Genomic DNA, 17239 nt, shown 5'->3' with positions numbered 1-17239 from the left:
AAATTAAGGTTAAACCACTGTTTAAAGATGAAATATGACAAAACAAATATAAAAAAATGAAGGAAAAAACATAACATACCTTCTGGATGAAGGTTCCCTAATTCTCCAGTATAAGGGGCAAATGCATCTCTACCAATCTCGATAGGATGCCCCACCCAGAAACCAGAGATAAAGAAAAATTATGTCTTCCAGTTTCTGTCAGACGAAGGCAAAGACTTAATCAATCTACAGTCATTGCCGCTAGCTGTAAACTGATAAAAGCCTAGAGATTGACTTATCTCGGAAGGTTTATAATAGTACAAGAACTCGTCCACGGTGATAGGACAGTTCCCATCAAATACCTCCCTCCATAACACTTGCATAGAGACAATAAGTTTCCACGCGTTGGGGTTAAGTTGACACACTCCCAAACCCAACCTAGTGAGTAATTCCCTAATAAAGGCATTTAAAGGAAATCTAAGCCCCCCTAACAGGTAAGCTTCGTAGACACCTATCCCAAAACGGGGTTGACAACACCATTCCCCTCAGACGGCTAACCTAGAGTTCAGATCGTCTGGGATTTGGAACCAGCTCCTAAGAGCGTCTAACCTCCTCTCGTCCGTCTTGGAAGGGATTTCAATGGCACAACTATATACTGTTTGTTCTTCGTCCAAAGGGGAGGACGGCGGGATGCTTGTCGAGGTATCAGCCCCCGAGGCTATCCTCGTCCTAATATTCTCCTGAAAGGTCTCGACGGGAATTCCAAGAACACCAGAGGTGTATTCTTCTGTTGTGTGACCACTACTACTACTGTCACCACTAGAGGTACTATAACTAGAAGAATCGTGATACTGGTATATGGCCTTGACTACACTGTCGCTAGACGAACAGGACGCCATTGAAGACATCCTAACACTTAGAAAGGAAAGCTTGAGAGTTAAGTAAAGGAAGTACCTGGCTCTAGACGAGAGATACTAAGGACGCAGAGAATACTCCTAGACGAGGCGACGGACGAGAATGTCAAAACAGAAAATCTGAAAAAGTGAGAGAGGCATGAAAGGGAAACCACTATTTATAGGTGGAAAAGTCTCAGTAATCGCAATGACGAAACCGATGAGAAAGTAACACGTAGCATCTGCCTCAAGAAAGTAAGTCGACATAACCAACCCCCTATGAAATGGTGACACGTGGCATGCTTCTTAAAAAAAAAAAAAACTCGTCCTAAAGTTTGGTAATATGCTGCATGACCCCTGGACGAGGGGGTAACTGATAAGGATGAAGATACTCAGATCGTCCATGGTCATCACACCAGCAGCCGTCCAGAAGGTAGCGTCAAGACGAGTCTAACGGGCATGGTCGTCCTTGGACGAAAACAAACATCATTCATCCAAGGGAGGCGCACACCCCCGTCCTGAAGGAATTGCTCCACATGAAGACCCTTGGACGAGACCTTTACACTTGGGAATTACTAACTACATTTTACCACTCCGTGACTTACGCGTAACTTCCGGTGACCGTTTTATGAGAAGATATAACTTCTAAACAGTTGTAGGAGTTATCCATGAACCCCCAACCTCCTCAAATCTAGGAGAGGTTACAATTCCAATAACTACTCCTAGAACACTATATAAACACCCGTTCAGACCAATAAAAGGTACGTTTTTACGATTCCCAAAAAGTTGGAATTCCAAAAATACAGGGAGAAAACTAACTTTGCCATCGGAGGGTTCTTGGCCGATAATCCCGGTCACCTTTGATCGCTTTTCTTTGTCTTTCAGGCCATCAAGAAAGCAAGTGGTCCTTTCAAGTCCGAAGCATCCAGCCTATTAATTTTCTTTGCATCATCACTAATAATAATAATACTTTGTTTTAATACATTTTTAGCAAAAACACAATAGATAAAAAGCTAAATAAGCTGAAATCAAACATACGCATAAACAATACTCTATAATGCTTGCAAAAGCATATTGTCTATAAACACACCTCTTCTCACACTCAAATTTACATCTTATTTAAATGTCAAATCATGATTAGATTTCAACATTTTTACATGGGTTCATAATAAGAACCTACGTATGTTTTTTCCTTAAGCACCAATCATGAGTTGATATTTAAGCAAGATGTGGATTTAGGTTTAGGAATGAATGCATCTCCAGAATTATTCTTACAAAAGACAACGAAAGCAACCCATTGTCAAATAGGATTTAAATAATGCCTCTAGCCACACTCAATTTGACGATATGCTTGGTGTCAATGTAAACAATCATTTCGCAATCAAGTAATCATTTAGGGGAGAAATCATAATTTTAAAACATTTCAAGAGTAAAAACGCCATTTGACTTGTTCACTAAACATGAGTTCTATTCTAAAATACAATTGAGTTTATAACTATCAAAACGATGTATGAAACATGACAATCGGACTTTTTATTAAAGATCAAGCCACGTCAAGTTTCAACTGTAAATATGCATACTTACAAAATATGTCATAATCATATGATTATGAGTGATTAATTCTTTTTTTTTTTTTTTTAAGAAACACACACACACATATATATCTATAAGGGAAAGGGATGAGATAAGGGAATACACTCACATGCCAACACCAAAACTGCATGCGGCAGTTAGTGTCGCGGAGCAAGTGATAAACCCCTTCTCAATATCACATCTTACTGATGTGGGACGACTCAACAACACTGAGTATCTTTTTTTTTTTTTGAGAAACACACACACACACACACACACACACACACACATATATATCTATAGGGGAAGGGGATGAGATAAGGGAATACACTCATACGTCAACACCAAAACTGCATGCGGCAGTTAATGTCGCGGACCAAGTGATAAACCTCTTCTCAATATCACATCTTATCGATGTGGGACGACTCAACAACACTGAGTATCTTTTTTTTTTTTTTTTTTTTTTTTGAGAAACACACACACACACATATCTATAGGGGAGGAGATGAGATAAGGGAATACACTCATACGCCAATACCTAGATTAAGATAATTAAAATTAATTATATGTTACAATCTTATTAATCTGATTTTAAGACAATGATGTAATTAATAATAGTAATGAAATCCTATAAAAAAAATCACAACTTTTTATTTTTTATTTTCTCTCCTTTAAAAAAGAGTGAAAATTGAAAAGTCTTAATATCTTTTTACTATCAAATGGCTTAGAAATAGTTAGAAAACGTCTAAATATCCTCAAACAAATTATAAAATTGAGTAAAATCGGCCAAAAAGTCAAAATTGGATTCAAATCTTCCGAAGACACAAGTGACAATCAACACCTTGTCACACAAACATAGGCATCGATATTCGATCGGCTCCTATGTCTAAAATAAATTACCACTAAATTCGATTTTTGGCTCACCTTATCAGCTTTAAACACAATTTAAACATGCACGAGAATTAAAAAAGCAATTCAAAAACTTTTAGAGGGATGGAAAGGAGGGAAATTTATACCCTCTAATTCCTTCCCCTATATACATAAACCTCCCACCATCAAATACAAAATCTTGAAATTTAAATCTTTTACGGATGAAACATTTATTGATAATTGATTACCTTAATATTTTACAAGCAGGTAGAGTATGAAACAAATGTAATCTAACAATGAGATTGTCTAAGCAAAAGTCATCAAATAGAAAGTAATTAAATGGTGCAATACTGAGAAAAAAATTATACAAGTGTAATATTGGGAAAATAAAGGTATAATTAAACTTATTGGTGATTCATTATTTTTGTTAATAAGAATTAAGTGATTTTAAACTATTACTTTTTTTAATGCTTGTAAATTAGTGTATTTGTATTTTAAAAAAACTAACTTTAGGCTAATTTTCTAATTGGTCTACATAATATTCATATTGCAAACCAAAGTTTTGATTAATGTAATTATGTAATATGTCAAAAGATTTGTAATTCAATGATATTGCTGGCTTTCTTTTATGAGAAGAACCAAAGTTCAAATTCTCTCTCTATCATTATGCTAATTATCGAATTATCAATATATATATATATATATATGGCTAAATGATTGCAACCTAAGTTTGACCAAAATTTATTTTAGGCTACTAATTTCACTTTTGTTCAATTAAGTTCTTGAAGTTTTAAACTTATTAAATTTAAGCCTCCCCCGGTAGTCTCCGTTAAAAATTATTTTTAAGGAACACAAAAACAACACTGTTATACATTTAGGGTGATTTTCTATATCCAACATCCGCAACCCAAAATCAAATCAAAGCCAAAAAATCCACAATAATCCCCACCTTACCACAATCAACAAAATCCATCCAAACGACCATATTAGAAATTTTTATATACTATTGTGTGGGCCTTTTTTGCAAGTGTTGGGTTGGGCCGCCTGCTGCGACACTAGGCTCAAGGAGTTCTGGATCAGGGAGTTAGGACCAGTCCAAAAGCAAACCTTCTTGGTACGACTTGTGCACAAGCAATGCCCTTGTTGATCAAGTTTTGGCTACACGTCCATGGCAGGAAGAACTGTTATATTAACTACGACTGACAGATATAATAATGACAGTGATAGAAATTCCTTTAGGATTTAGATAAAATAAACAATGGGCTTTGATAAGGGGTACCCCTTTTACAAAACAACAATGAAATGATAAGTATTGAATGAACAACAACAAGCTTATTAAAGGAAGTAAATATCATCCTGTCGCGTTAAGTTACTGCCAAGTCTAAGTCAAAAAGGGGAACCACCTCTTCGATGCGACTAATCTCTTATGCAAGTAGAAATTAGTTGCTTTGAAGGGACGGGCCTAAATGGCTTGTGTTTTGCAAAGTCCTTTCCTGTTATTAGAGAGCATGGGTTGAAGAGGGAGAGGGAGATTGACCCATTCGGTGCATGCCTGCCACTCAGTTCTTTCTCTTTTGTTTTGCTTCTTCTCTCTACTTTTTTTATCCTTACTATCTTTTCGTTTTTACTCTCCATTCTTTTCTTTTTCTTTTCTTTTCTCTTTTCTTCTCGTTTTCTTACTCTCACTATTCTTATGATTCTCACAATTATAACCCAGAGGTTGCCATCCTCCTGCCGTGCACAACAAAGGTCCCTTATATAGGGCCAGCCGTGGTAGGTTTTTACCATTTTAGCCCTTAACCATTTTTTGTCTGGTGTGGGTGTCCTTGCTGACCATCACTGACTGGTTAGTCGCCCAGCCTGCACTGGCCACGCTTCCCCACCTCACCAGACAAAGAAGGCTCTTTTTTTGTTTGCTTGCTTGTCGTGGCACTCTTACCTGCCACGGTGTAAATACTTTTCTTCTCTCCGTCCTTCATGGCATGCACCTAGTGGTTCTAACTCAGTTTTGCTTCTTTTGGATGGTATGTCATCCCAGCAGGACATTGCCTCCAAAAGAGCTTGAGCAGGAAGCACAATAATGGGTATTTCTCCCTCCTCACCACCAAACCATACCCTCTTGCCTCTGACTCATGACCTCACCATTTCTTGTATTGGCTGGGTACAAGCTGGTGGTGCCTGGGTCTTGCGCGTGCTTTATTTCCATGCTCATCCAAGTTCTGCCCGCTGCTCATGTGTCTGTTGCAGTCTGAAAGTCAATCTGCCCCATCTGCCGTTCACCTTTGACTTCTTATGGCATGGGCTACTTTACCTAACTTTGCATTTATGGTTTGCTTCTCTTAGGGGTTGGGCCTTGCCCATTTGTGGGATGTTCTTATGCTCCCAGCCTTTGTTATTTGTTTCCTGCCGCATCCCACTATTATGCCTACCGTGAGGTTTGCTTAACCCAAGTCTGTTAGGCCTCTCCTGAGCTTTTCTATTTATTCTTTTTTTGAAGGCCCAATAAACTCTTTGGGCCCTTTACTACTTGTGGGCTCCTTCGTCCCACCTACTTTCCTTTGGGCATCCTTGGCCTGTTTACTTTCTTGGGACATCCTCGGCCATTTTCCAATTCTATGCTTCCCATGGGCTTTTGCTAACTCCTTGGGCTTCCTTGGCCTAAGTGCTTCTTACTCCCACCTTGGGGCTCATGGATTCTCCATTGCCCCTTACTTTCTTTACTTACATTGCTTCGGGCCTGCTGTGACAACCATGGCCCATTCTTGCTTTTCTACATCCATACAGCCCATGAGTTTGTTATTTCTTTATTTTGGGTCTTTTTAGGCCCACTTACTTCTTCAGGGCCCATTTGCTTGCTTTATGGACCCATGATCCATTATTTCTACCGCTTGGACTTAATGGCTTTTTCTATCAAACTTTTCTTTTGCCCACATATCTGGGCTTTTCCTCCTCTTGGGCTTCTAAAAATGAGCATCTACAACTATCACCACCACCATTGACAACCTTGTTGCCCTTAACATGAAATCACCACATTGAAGACCACCTCACAATGTTGCCACAAACTTCCACAAATCTCATTGAAACCTAACCCACAAAAATCTCACCACCACCGAATCAAGTCACACACACACACACACACAACCCTAAGCCCTTGTTTGGAAGGAGTGAATGTAATGGAATGAAAATGAAAGAAAATAATAATTTTAGAATATTCTTCTCTTTCCTTGTTTGGGAGTTTTAATAGAGGGAATGGAAAGTTCATTCCCTTGTTTAGGAGTTTAAGTGAGAGGGAATGGAATGGATAGGAGAGAACACTCATTTCTCTCTATTCCCTTAAAACCTCAAATTTCATTCTCCTAGAAATTGGGAGGAATTGGAGGAAATGAAATTAGATCTAATGAATTTTTTACTAAAATTCCCAAAATACTCCTATATATTCAACATTTTATTTTAAAATAGGGATCTAATAGTAATATATTCATAAAATGATTCCATTCCATTTCCTCTCTATTACTCTCAAACAAGATTACTTACATTCCATTCATTTTTATTCATTTCCATTCATTTCTTTAAAAACATCCAATCATGGTTACTTAATTTCATTCCATTCATTTCTCTTACTTAAATACATTCCATTCCCTTATGATTATTCATTTCCATTCCATTCCCTTGTAAACTCCCAAATGAAGCCTAAACTAACCTATTGTTGAGAACCACCACTACCTAAACACTTAACAATAAATCTTTGTCGTTTACCCACAAAGCTGGCAAGCCCGCAACCCACTCGACGTTGTTGTGACACCATCATATCGCTTGACCTAAGATCGATCCTACCTTGCATTGTCACTGGCCATCGTCCCTTTAACACCAATTGGACACCATTACTTAGCAAACAATTATAAAATATTAATTTTAGCTATCAAATATATAGAAAATTAGCCTAAATGTAAATTAGCACAATTTTTGTGGTCCTTTAACAAAACATTATTAATGAAAACTAACGAGAAGCCAGTGTATTTGAGACATGACAAAACCCACAACTTAATTGAATAAGTTGAAACATCGAGACTCAATGAACAAAGTGAAACTAGACAACTGAAATGAATTTTAGTCAAACTTAAAAGATGCAATTTGTAATTTAGATTTTACCCCATATGTAATTAGCTAGAATTATAAGAAAATTTCATACAAATTAAACAAAAGAAATTGTTTTTCAATTCGTTTTTAGCCACTTTCAAGGCACAACCAAACACAATTTACGAGTCAATTTTTTAGAAAATAATAATAATAATAATAATTTTCCAAAGAATGTTTTCAACCCTATCAAGCAAAACATTATAATATGCTCCCGAATTTAAACTAATGATCCATTTGGATTGAAGGGGAAGTAAAGAAGAGTTGACCCAAAATTAGTTTATTTTTATCCGACTCTATTTTACTCTCCTCCACTCTCCCCTCAATTCAAACGGACCCTAAAGAAATTAAAAGTAAATAAAAAAAAAAAAAAAAAAAAAAACACAAAAGAAAGGAAAAAAGAAAAGAAAAAGACTAATCGTAGAAGTTGCCTTCCACGTTAGGAGCATACATTCTAACAGCTTTCAATTTCATCCAAGATAATTAAACAAGAGGACTATATAAATATTATAATATCTGAATCTAAAAAAGGACAAAAAAGAGAGTCGAAGAATACAAATGGCGCAATGCAATGGTGAATGGACTACAGATATATCCAGTTCAGTTTAAGTCGTGGAGATCTTCAAAATCCTGAAATTACATAAGAAGTTCCCAGCAAAAGCTACTTTCATCAGTCATCCTCTTCTTCATCAAGCCCAGTACAATCTTCAATCTCTGAAGTTGAAGCACTTTGTTTACTCATAGCACGCATTTCTTCAATTTCAATGAGCAACAATGGGTCACATACTATTTTGTCTGCCCGCAATATCTTAGGGCAACCTGACAAGAGAAAATGGGTCAAGACTCAAGGGTGAGGCTCAAGCAGGAAATTGTATAGTGAGAGCACAGAAAATCTGTTTACCTGCTACAGGGCATTGACGTGCATTCGACCGAATATAGACCATGACTACCTTCTTTTCATAAACATGCTTGCATTCCAAACTGCATCAGGGGAAGAAACACATTAAAAAAAAGCATAAATAGAAAACATTTGATGTCACAATGCTTGCTGTAGTGCTTTTGCAACACATGTATGATTATAATCAATAGTAACTAACAAGATGATAAGTAAGCATTTTTATTTTTTTTGGGATCCACATCCATAAGAACTGTTGAATGTATGGCCAGGTTACTGAACTTTACACCTCAGGAATGGTGAATCCATTATGCATGCTTTGTCTTCTTGCTCTAGTTATGAACAGTCTTTTCTTAAGAAAGAAACTCCTTAAAAAGCATATCAGAAGGATAAAAACTTTTTATTTTTTTTTAAATTTTTTATAACATAAGATATCTTTCTAAAGAAGAGTCCTTTGAACTTGCCTCTAGCCAGTAAAACCTACGGCCCTTAAGAACTAGTTGTAGGGTAATCTAAAGGCATTCACCTCTGATGGACTAGCGATTTATGCTCATTCCCAGGAGCAGAAAGATAGAAATAATAATCTTCAGGTGTAAGATAACCACTCGTCTTTGGAATGACTCCTGCCCTAAAACCAACCAGTCCAGAGTTCCAAAGTTACCTTCCTTTGGGTCCACATAATCTCCATCATCATGTATTCCAAAAAAAAAAAATTCACCTTGTAGTTGGATTTTCATCAATTGAAGGGTTAAAACTTAAAAGAGCCATGGTTGACAAAATGCCAAGAGAGACCTAGGTAATAGCCTTATTTCCTAAATGGTTTCCCTTGGAGATCACTTGATGCACTTGTCAGGTGTAAATTCCTAGGCATATTGGGAAGCATTCTCATGAACAAATCTTTCACCAACCATAGCAGCCAATCAAGGTGTGGAAATTCAACCCTCGTATACCTCAATTTTGTTTTGATGTCTTCAATCTCCTAATTGATGCCACATCCATAGCGTGGTTATGGAAACAGTATCCTCTTCGGAAACCTAAAGTTAGGGCAAAGCCCAAGCAAAAGTGTCTATGGCAGTAAATTAGGTTTTCTATATTTTATTTGGTAATTCTACAGTTAAGAGTATTTTAGTAATTCAAAAATTGCTGGGTATGGATCATACTTATGGGCCTTTAGTTATTTTTTATTAGAAAGCCTTGTTTAGTTAATAGATCTTTATGTGTGAGCTTTGATTTGATTCAATTACGATTTAGTTTACTAGTCAAAGTAGGAGTTGATCAATAAAATATTGAGGGTTTTTGAGTAAATAGGTACATTGGTCTCTCTCCCTCTCTCTCTCTCTGTGATATTCTGTCACTACTCACCATATTGTTCACACTTCACATGCACTATTCATATATATATTGTTCACGCGCACCGTTCACTGATTGTGGAGAAATTCAATTTCTGTTTCTTCTAACATCTTTTCTACTGTAAAGCAAATCTTTTCTTTTCCCAACAAAACCTTTCTTATAAAAATTTCTAAAGCCTAGAACCACAAATCCTACAAACCTTAACCCACCACAAGCACACATAAACAAGAAAATAGGAAGAGTGAGAGGGAGTGAAGAAGGAAAACTGTTTTTGGAACAAGAAAACAGGAAAACTTTGAAATGATTAATAGATTACCTGCGAACTGGTTCTGCCAGTTCAGTAACAGGCTTTCCACTTAATGGGCAGGTGACATTCAAAAGGTTGGACTGGGTAGTAGTCATTACAATGTCCTCCTGCTCTTCACCTGGCATTGGCTGTCCTGCATGATGAACATTCTGCAGGAAAAAGCAAGAACACCACCGAATTAGCACTTGATAAGTAGAGAACAACACCTTATTAATACCGAAAGACAGACAATTGCAAACAGTGCCTGATAACATATGGCCAGCAAATATGGAAAGTGAGAAGGACAAACATGAAATTGAAGAATGGCAGTGCGTGTGTGTGTGAGAGAGAGAGACTTGGGGCAAATTGAGGAATTTGGCTGTCTAGAAGACTAGGTTTTAATTATTTTTATTTTTTATTATTATCTCAATGCTAAAAAAATAAAAATAAAACTCAAAATTATAATTAATCAATTCCATATTGTATAAATATATACAAGAACTCTTTTTTGCACTGGTAGTATTAGGACTCCTAATTTAATTAGTAAACTGAAAACCAAATAAAAGACTAACTTGGACTCGTAGAAAATAAAGCCTAAAAGCATATGTTAGGATTTAGATCCGGATTGGCAAATTCCATTGCCAAAGCATATGTTAATGAGAGTAGTATACATAGTAATTTGGTTATAATAAGTACCAAGTCATAAGCTGCTTGAAGACTACAAGTTTAAGAAGACTAGCTCAAATAACTTCATGACTAGCAGAGTGACCATCCAAGGTAGACAAAAAGTTTGCTTGACTTTTGATCGACTCTTGTTCGAGCAAGATTACGAGATACAACATACCTATATATAAATAATTACCTATATATACCTATATATAAATAACTCTTGGTCAAAGAAACCTAAATCTCTTGAGCATAAACTGTTGACATCCTCTCATGTTTTACCTTTTAATTTTTAACACTAAAATTGTTTTCTAACAACAAAAATTCTTAATCTCTAACACTGAATTCATTAATGCACTGGAGATCTAGGTAGATGCAAATGAGTTTGTATGTAGAAGAAATTCTATAGATAGATTCAGGAGTTCTGAGGCCACTCCAGTAGGGGCAAATGGGCGCTTACTGAGGTTACAAGTCAAGTCTAGTCTACAAAGGTTTTATGAGTTTAGACTAATTGTAACAACTGTTTCTTCTATAGTGAATTTTTTTACAGAGTTGGTTACTCAATGATATTTCTTTTGAAGAGTTTTTCAAAAGTTTCCACTTTGTTACCAACATCCTTGTGTTCCTTTTATTACTTTATATTGCTCTGAATTGTGGTGATTTTTACTGTGGTTGTGTTAATTGTATTGTTAAGTTTGGGCATAAGAAACAATTAATCCATTAATTACGACATTGGGGTCAATTAAATAAAAACCCAAACTATTTTTTTTTTTAAACCTAGCACACAAATAACAAGACCTTTAAAACCACACAACTTTTTTCTTCAATTGGAATTCACACGGGTCCCATAAAATAAATCTTAAAAAGAAGAATTACTGAAGTAGTAAAAAATTAATCTTCCATGGCTGCACCAGAGAGAATCCCTACAAGTTCACACAGACATACTTCTTGTGCAAATAACATAAAAGGTCATCCCCGGCTCAAACAACAAACAGTAATACATTTCTCAAAAATGATGGGAAGGTCAATTAATTGACTTGTCCTATGGTTAACTGACCATATGATCTTAGCCAGCAATTAGATCATAATGTGAACTTTCTTTGCTTGATTGCAGAGATTTACTATTACAAAGTCACAAAGCCAGACACTTCAAATGGTGACCTATGCCTAGCATGAAAAGCATACTAGGAATATTGCCATTCTCTGGACAGAGACATTATATGAAATCCAGCCTGATGTCTACACAGACAAAGAAAGATCATGTCCTAGGTAGCACTTATATTGATGCTTGATTTTAAATGTCTTTCAATATGCTTAATCAAATAAACTTCTTTTTTTGTTTTGTTTTGTTTTTTTAATTTTATATATTGTAATCAATCCATCTTAATTATCTTTTACCCTTACTTCTGTACTCACATGAAATTGTTCTAACTTAGCAAGGTCCTCTTTTGCAATCAAGAGGAAGAAAGTTTTGATCACCTTTTCCTCAGGTTCCCTTTTGGCAAAGCTGTGTGGCTTGGATCTAATTTGACCTAAGAGTAGATCTTCTCAACCCTCACAACCTTCATAACTAGATCTGCACCTTGTTGGCCATCAAACCTTTGACAAAGAACAGAACAAATGGTTGTCCACTATCCTGGTGACAGTATTATGGACCATACGGTGGAGGAGAAAAAATTAATTTTTGACAGTGAAAAGATGGATCCCGTAGGTACTTTGATTTATAGAAAATGTAGGAATTTGAGGTATGCGCAGCTGAGAGGGAAAATGAAGAAGCTTTGATTTATAGAAAATGTAGGAATTTGAGGTATGCAGCAGCTGAGAGGGAAAATGAAGAAGCTCATAAAATTCAACAAGAACAGTAGAATGGTCCCAGCCATCTTACCTTTGGGTCAGCAGCTCCCAATTGGAAAGCTTATTAATCCTGGAGGGATAGCTTTTGTGGCAAAAAGCAGGGGAGGAAAAAGACTTTGTAGATTGTAATAGCAAAATTGTAAATTGTAGGGTGCAAGCTAGACTCCTTGCTGTCAAGGAAGCTTTAATCCAAGCTGCCAGTCTTGGACTCCATGAGTTCATTGCACTAGTGGAAAGAAAACAAGTTCAACAAAAGTGTTCCAACGTAAATGTCATCCCATAGCAATGTGCAGCACAAGAGGAGGACATACAACAAATGAAGCAGGCAAGACTTCATTCTGCCTCTTCTTCATCGACTCCTATTTAAGAGCCCTATAGTAGGTTCCGTTATCTAGAAAATTCACATGACACCATCCTTCTGAACCTCAATCATACATCTGTATAAAACCCCACCTAAACCTTATGTCTTATTTTAGGTTACATTATGAAAAAAGTATAAGAGGAAAATAACAAATAAAGAGGCACTTAATGTGACATAAAATACATAAATGAATTCCTATTGTGAGATGATTCAACCCAACATAATCTATTCACTGATTCTATAAAAATTAAGAATAATAACATAATTAAACAATATTGAAAATTACAAAATAAAATAAAATAAATAAATATAGCCTATCCTGATAATTGACCAACACCCAAGCCAAAACTTCAAAAGAAAATGATATAATTTTTATATTTATTTTTATTATAGGAAAGTAAGATGAAAATGGTAGGAAAAAAAAAAATACCCAGATAGCTTCTCTAAACTGGCGTATTATAGGATGATTTTCTGGAACTGAAGATGAATTAGCCTTGAGCTTCACAATTTCATCATCAAATAGTTTCTTAAAATTGGTTAACTGCATTTAAAGCATCAAATTAACGAATGAGTTATAGAAAAGAGGGGGAAAAGAAAGAAAAAAAGCACGTCATGAGAAGTCATTGAAAGAATAAAAAATGTGCGTTATATATAAGCACCTCTGGCCCAAGCTGATACCCATCTGCAACAGAATGAATTGCTGATGAAAAATGTGTAGACTGTTCATATTTACCCGACAGCTCAACAGCTGCATTTTCAATTTCCTTTACCTGCGGTAATATCCAGCAAAAAATCGATCTATGTTACCAAATTTCTGGAGATTCCCTTCATCTTCCAACTGTAGTTTATCAATTTAAACAAGGAGTTGCTGACATTTTCCTAAAACTGGAATTTTCAATCATCTTAAGGTAGGTTTTATCAGTTGCTCTAAGTATTTATACACCAAATTAGGGTTTTGTATTACCTCAAATAGAGAATTCTTGGTTAAAACTCAGACCCATAAAATAATAAAATAAAAACCCAGAAATAGGATTTCTCAGCATTGTCAAAAAGAAAGGTTATTAGATTTCTGAACTATGTATCATGTTATTTATTTATGAGTTTTAAGATAGAACTCACTGAACTATAGTAGTAATATCAAGATCAGTCAAGTTGAGAATTTCATATTCTAAGGATCCAAAATGACAAAAAAAAAAATTACAATTCAAAACAATTTGAACTTCTTTTCTTTTCCAAACGTTTTTGCATCCACCAATTCTATAAAAAATTTAAAATTTATTGGTTGGATGGTGGTAATTTCTCCGGAAGTACCAAAAGGTAGAAAGAAATTTGGATTGAGGACTTCATTCCTCCTTGCTTTTCGATATTGTCTCATCAACTAAACAGGCATAAACAATAATACTATGAATAAAAGGCTCATCGTCCAGAATACCATCTGAGACTGGTTATCTCTCTCCAAATCAATCGCGACTTCCTTCATCATATTCAATGCCTTCCGAATTTCCTGAAACAAACAACTGAAAATTGATTTGGTGATAACTCAAGAAAAGGAGATGAAATGTCTATTGACACACCATTTGGGTAGGAATCCAAAGCACTTAATCTTAATTTCAAAAGAAAAAAAAGTCACATTGTTTTTCCTACTCTGAAAAGCAGACAAGTACTTCAAACACACTAATCAAACAGCATAATTTTGGCAATGTACAACAACTAAGTCTTAGTCCCAAAACTATATTGTCTATGGATCATCAACAGAGTGATCGGCTAATCACTCAACATACTAGTTGGGGTTGTTCATGAAGATATAAATTAGAAGAATAAGTCACTACCAAACTAGCATTTTCAAAACTTAAAGAAGCACTTATCTGAATTTTTAAAAGCAAAAAAGAAAAAGAAAAAAAAAGGCATTTCAATTTCAACTTTCAAGAAACAAGTAAAAAAGAAAGATGGTTCCCAAAATCAAAGCATAGAGCAGATGAGGGTTTATATTTTTCAATATTATAAAAAAGCACTAATTATGTAATCACTTCCAAAATGGAAATGGTCGCTTAGGGTTTGCAGGCGGATCAAATGATGTAGTGCCATTGACAAAGGGAAGAAATTTGATTATCAAAATCACTTTCAAAATGATTTTTTTTTTTTTTTTTAAAACAAAAAAGAAAAGGAGAGATTTTACAGCGATAAGGGACTGATTATCGGAGTAGAGTGTTGAAGCTGCGGTTCTGATTCTGCCACTGACGCCACCACTGGACCGAGAAGCCGAGGTTGACGCCATGCCTAGGGTTTCTCTCTCTCTTTCTCTCTGATTGAATTGGCGCTTTTAAGTTTTGGTAATTTGGAGGGAGAAACAGAGGGACAGCGAAAGTCTTCTCAATTCTCACTCCTTTTCAATGCACCGTTTTTCAAATTTATTTATTTATTTTTATTTCATTCATATTAGGTTGAGGAGATTTTTTTTTTAAAGAATTTTAATCTTTGCCGTTAGCTTCTAATAATTGTGTTTTTTGTCGTCATACAAAAATACCAATCGATTTTTGGTGTAAGTGAGAATTGAATTTTATATTTTTTATTCAACCATTAGAGATTTTATTAATAAAACTAATTGAAACTTACTCTATAGAAGAGACTTGTTAGCCTATTGTGGTGTTCTCATGTATACAAAATGTCACTTGTACGGGACTGTAATGTTTCAAATCCTTTGTGAAAAATTCTTATATACGTGACAAGAAAATCATTAATAATAATAATAATAATAATAATAATAATAATAATGATTTCAATGGTATATTTTTGTGATTGAATCTACTATTTAGGGTTTACATTGCAATGTGATTTAGATTTGCAAATTTTTCCCTATTGAGCCCTTGCAACTACTGTTTTAATCTATACTTGTACATGTAATGTAAGTTGTTTCTTAGGCACAATAAGCTAGCTCTTGGTCACTTGGTACCATGATGACTTAGATAGATCTCATTATTTGCACTCGTGTCGTACATGCTCCTTGACTAACTTTCTAAGATAGACCTAAAAACACATACATTGGTTGGATTGTGAAATTTTTAGTTTCGTGAAGTATTTGCTGGTTTTCAGTGAATTCATTATTGCTTTAGTAGCTTTTTTTTTTTTTTTTTCCTTTCTATTTCTTTATTTGAGAAGATAGCAGCTTCTTTTTATTAAAAGCCTTTATGTACTTGTGAGGTTGTTACAGGAATTCACAAGTTATATTCCACACACACATAAATTTATGTATAATCTAATTAACTGCAAGGAGTTCCATAATTACCATGTGGAGGTAATGCAGAAAGTCATTAATTTGGGGTTGCATTATGTGGAGTTTATCTTGTTAAAGTGATGATTGGTGGTACCAATTGATTTATTGGGTATTAAAATATCAAAAAGACCTGTCATGTTAGGATGATCTAATTAAAAGCAAATTTCAGGAATTCTTATTTTATTTTTGGCCGAATGAAAAATGCAGTAATTCTTGAAAAATGCAAGAATTCTTATTTAGTCTAAACTTCTTGTGGCTTTGTATTAATGTTAATGTGTTGTTGAAATAAGTTGATGGAATTTATTATCTCTATAAGAAGATTCATAAAGTTGTTATGACTTCTAAAAATGTCAAAAATACCCTTAATCTAATTAGATAATCTTTATTATTAAAAAAATTAAAAATAGGGTTAAATTTGTAATTCAACAAAATTAAAAAAAAAAAAACTAGAGAAAAGGTTTTCTTAAAAATTAGTACACTCTTTATTTAAATATATACAACGCATGTTTGATACATTTTTTTCCTAAAAACTAGCACACATTAAACTCAACAGTTTACTCCATTTCAAATCCTAAATTATAGTTTCTTAAAAATCCATTCTGGTTGTAGATACCACATTTTGTATCCTTTACGACTTGGGCCCCCATTCCCCAATGATGCTGAAATTCTAAGACTCAAGGCTAGTTTAGGGCCAATCAGATGTTAAATTGATTTGAGAAATGTTAAAATGAAAAATATAACTTTTAATGAGTACAAATCTATTTTTGGAAAAGTAAAGCTAAGAGAATCCTTGGCCTGCGATGCAGGAATCAACCTGCACGCGTGACCATGATGCGTGCGCACGCAGGACCGAGCCTATGCGCACATGTAGGGTTCCAAAAACTATGAAAGGAAAATTTTCTGCATTAAAGACTGAGGTTTGGAATGAATCCCACATTGTTTGGGAGCTGTTCCAAATCCTCATTTTTTCAATATAAATAGCCATACATAGTACATTTTCAAAACACATAAATCCTAAGGGAAAACACTAAGGGTATGTTTGGTAACTGTTTTTTCTCCTTATTTTTTATTTTCAAAAACAATTTTCTATTTTTTAGACTAAAAAACT

At 35.0% G+C, this 17239-nt stretch overlaps 1 protein-coding gene and 1 long non-coding RNA gene across 3 annotated transcripts; both read right to left on the bottom strand.

The window, feature by feature from the left end:
* Positions 1-7916: 7916 nt before the first annotated feature.
* On the bottom strand, positions 7917-15248 carry LOC142638243 (E3 SUMO-protein ligase MMS21). Of its 2 annotated transcripts, none has more exons than XM_075812264.1 (7): positions 15037-15248; positions 14293-14364; positions 13520-13630; positions 13291-13401; positions 10010-10149; positions 8350-8429; positions 7917-8267 (listed from the first exon to the last, which is right to left on the bottom strand). In XM_075812264.1, exons 1-7 carry the CDS (start codon positions 15133-15135, stop codon positions 8119-8121), a joined length of 762 nt encoding a protein of 253 aa, XP_075668379.1. In that variant the 5' UTR covers positions 15136-15248; the 3' UTR covers positions 7917-8118. The 2 variants fall into 2 exon arrangements, with proteins under 2 accessions (XP_075668379.1, XP_075668380.1); XM_075812265.1 differs by having other exon boundaries at positions 14293-14377; positions 15037-15143.
* On the bottom strand, positions 10187-13197 carry LOC142638244 (uncharacterized). The gene is made up of 3 exons (XR_012844998.1): positions 12811-13197; positions 12531-12725; positions 10187-12281 (listed from the first exon to the last, which is right to left on the bottom strand). It is a non-coding gene; the product is annotated as an uncharacterized LOC142638244 (long non-coding RNA).
* Positions 15249-17239: the final 1991 nt, after the last annotated feature.

This window comes from Castanea sativa, chromosome 6 (assembly GCF_040712315.1).
Source record: "Castanea sativa cultivar Marrone di Chiusa Pesio chromosome 6, ASM4071231v1".
Lineage (NCBI taxonomy): Eukaryota > Viridiplantae > Streptophyta > Magnoliopsida > Fagales > Fagaceae > Castanea > Castanea sativa.
Note: the sequence above shows the minus strand (reverse complement) of the source record. Positions and strands in the feature narration are given on the sequence as shown.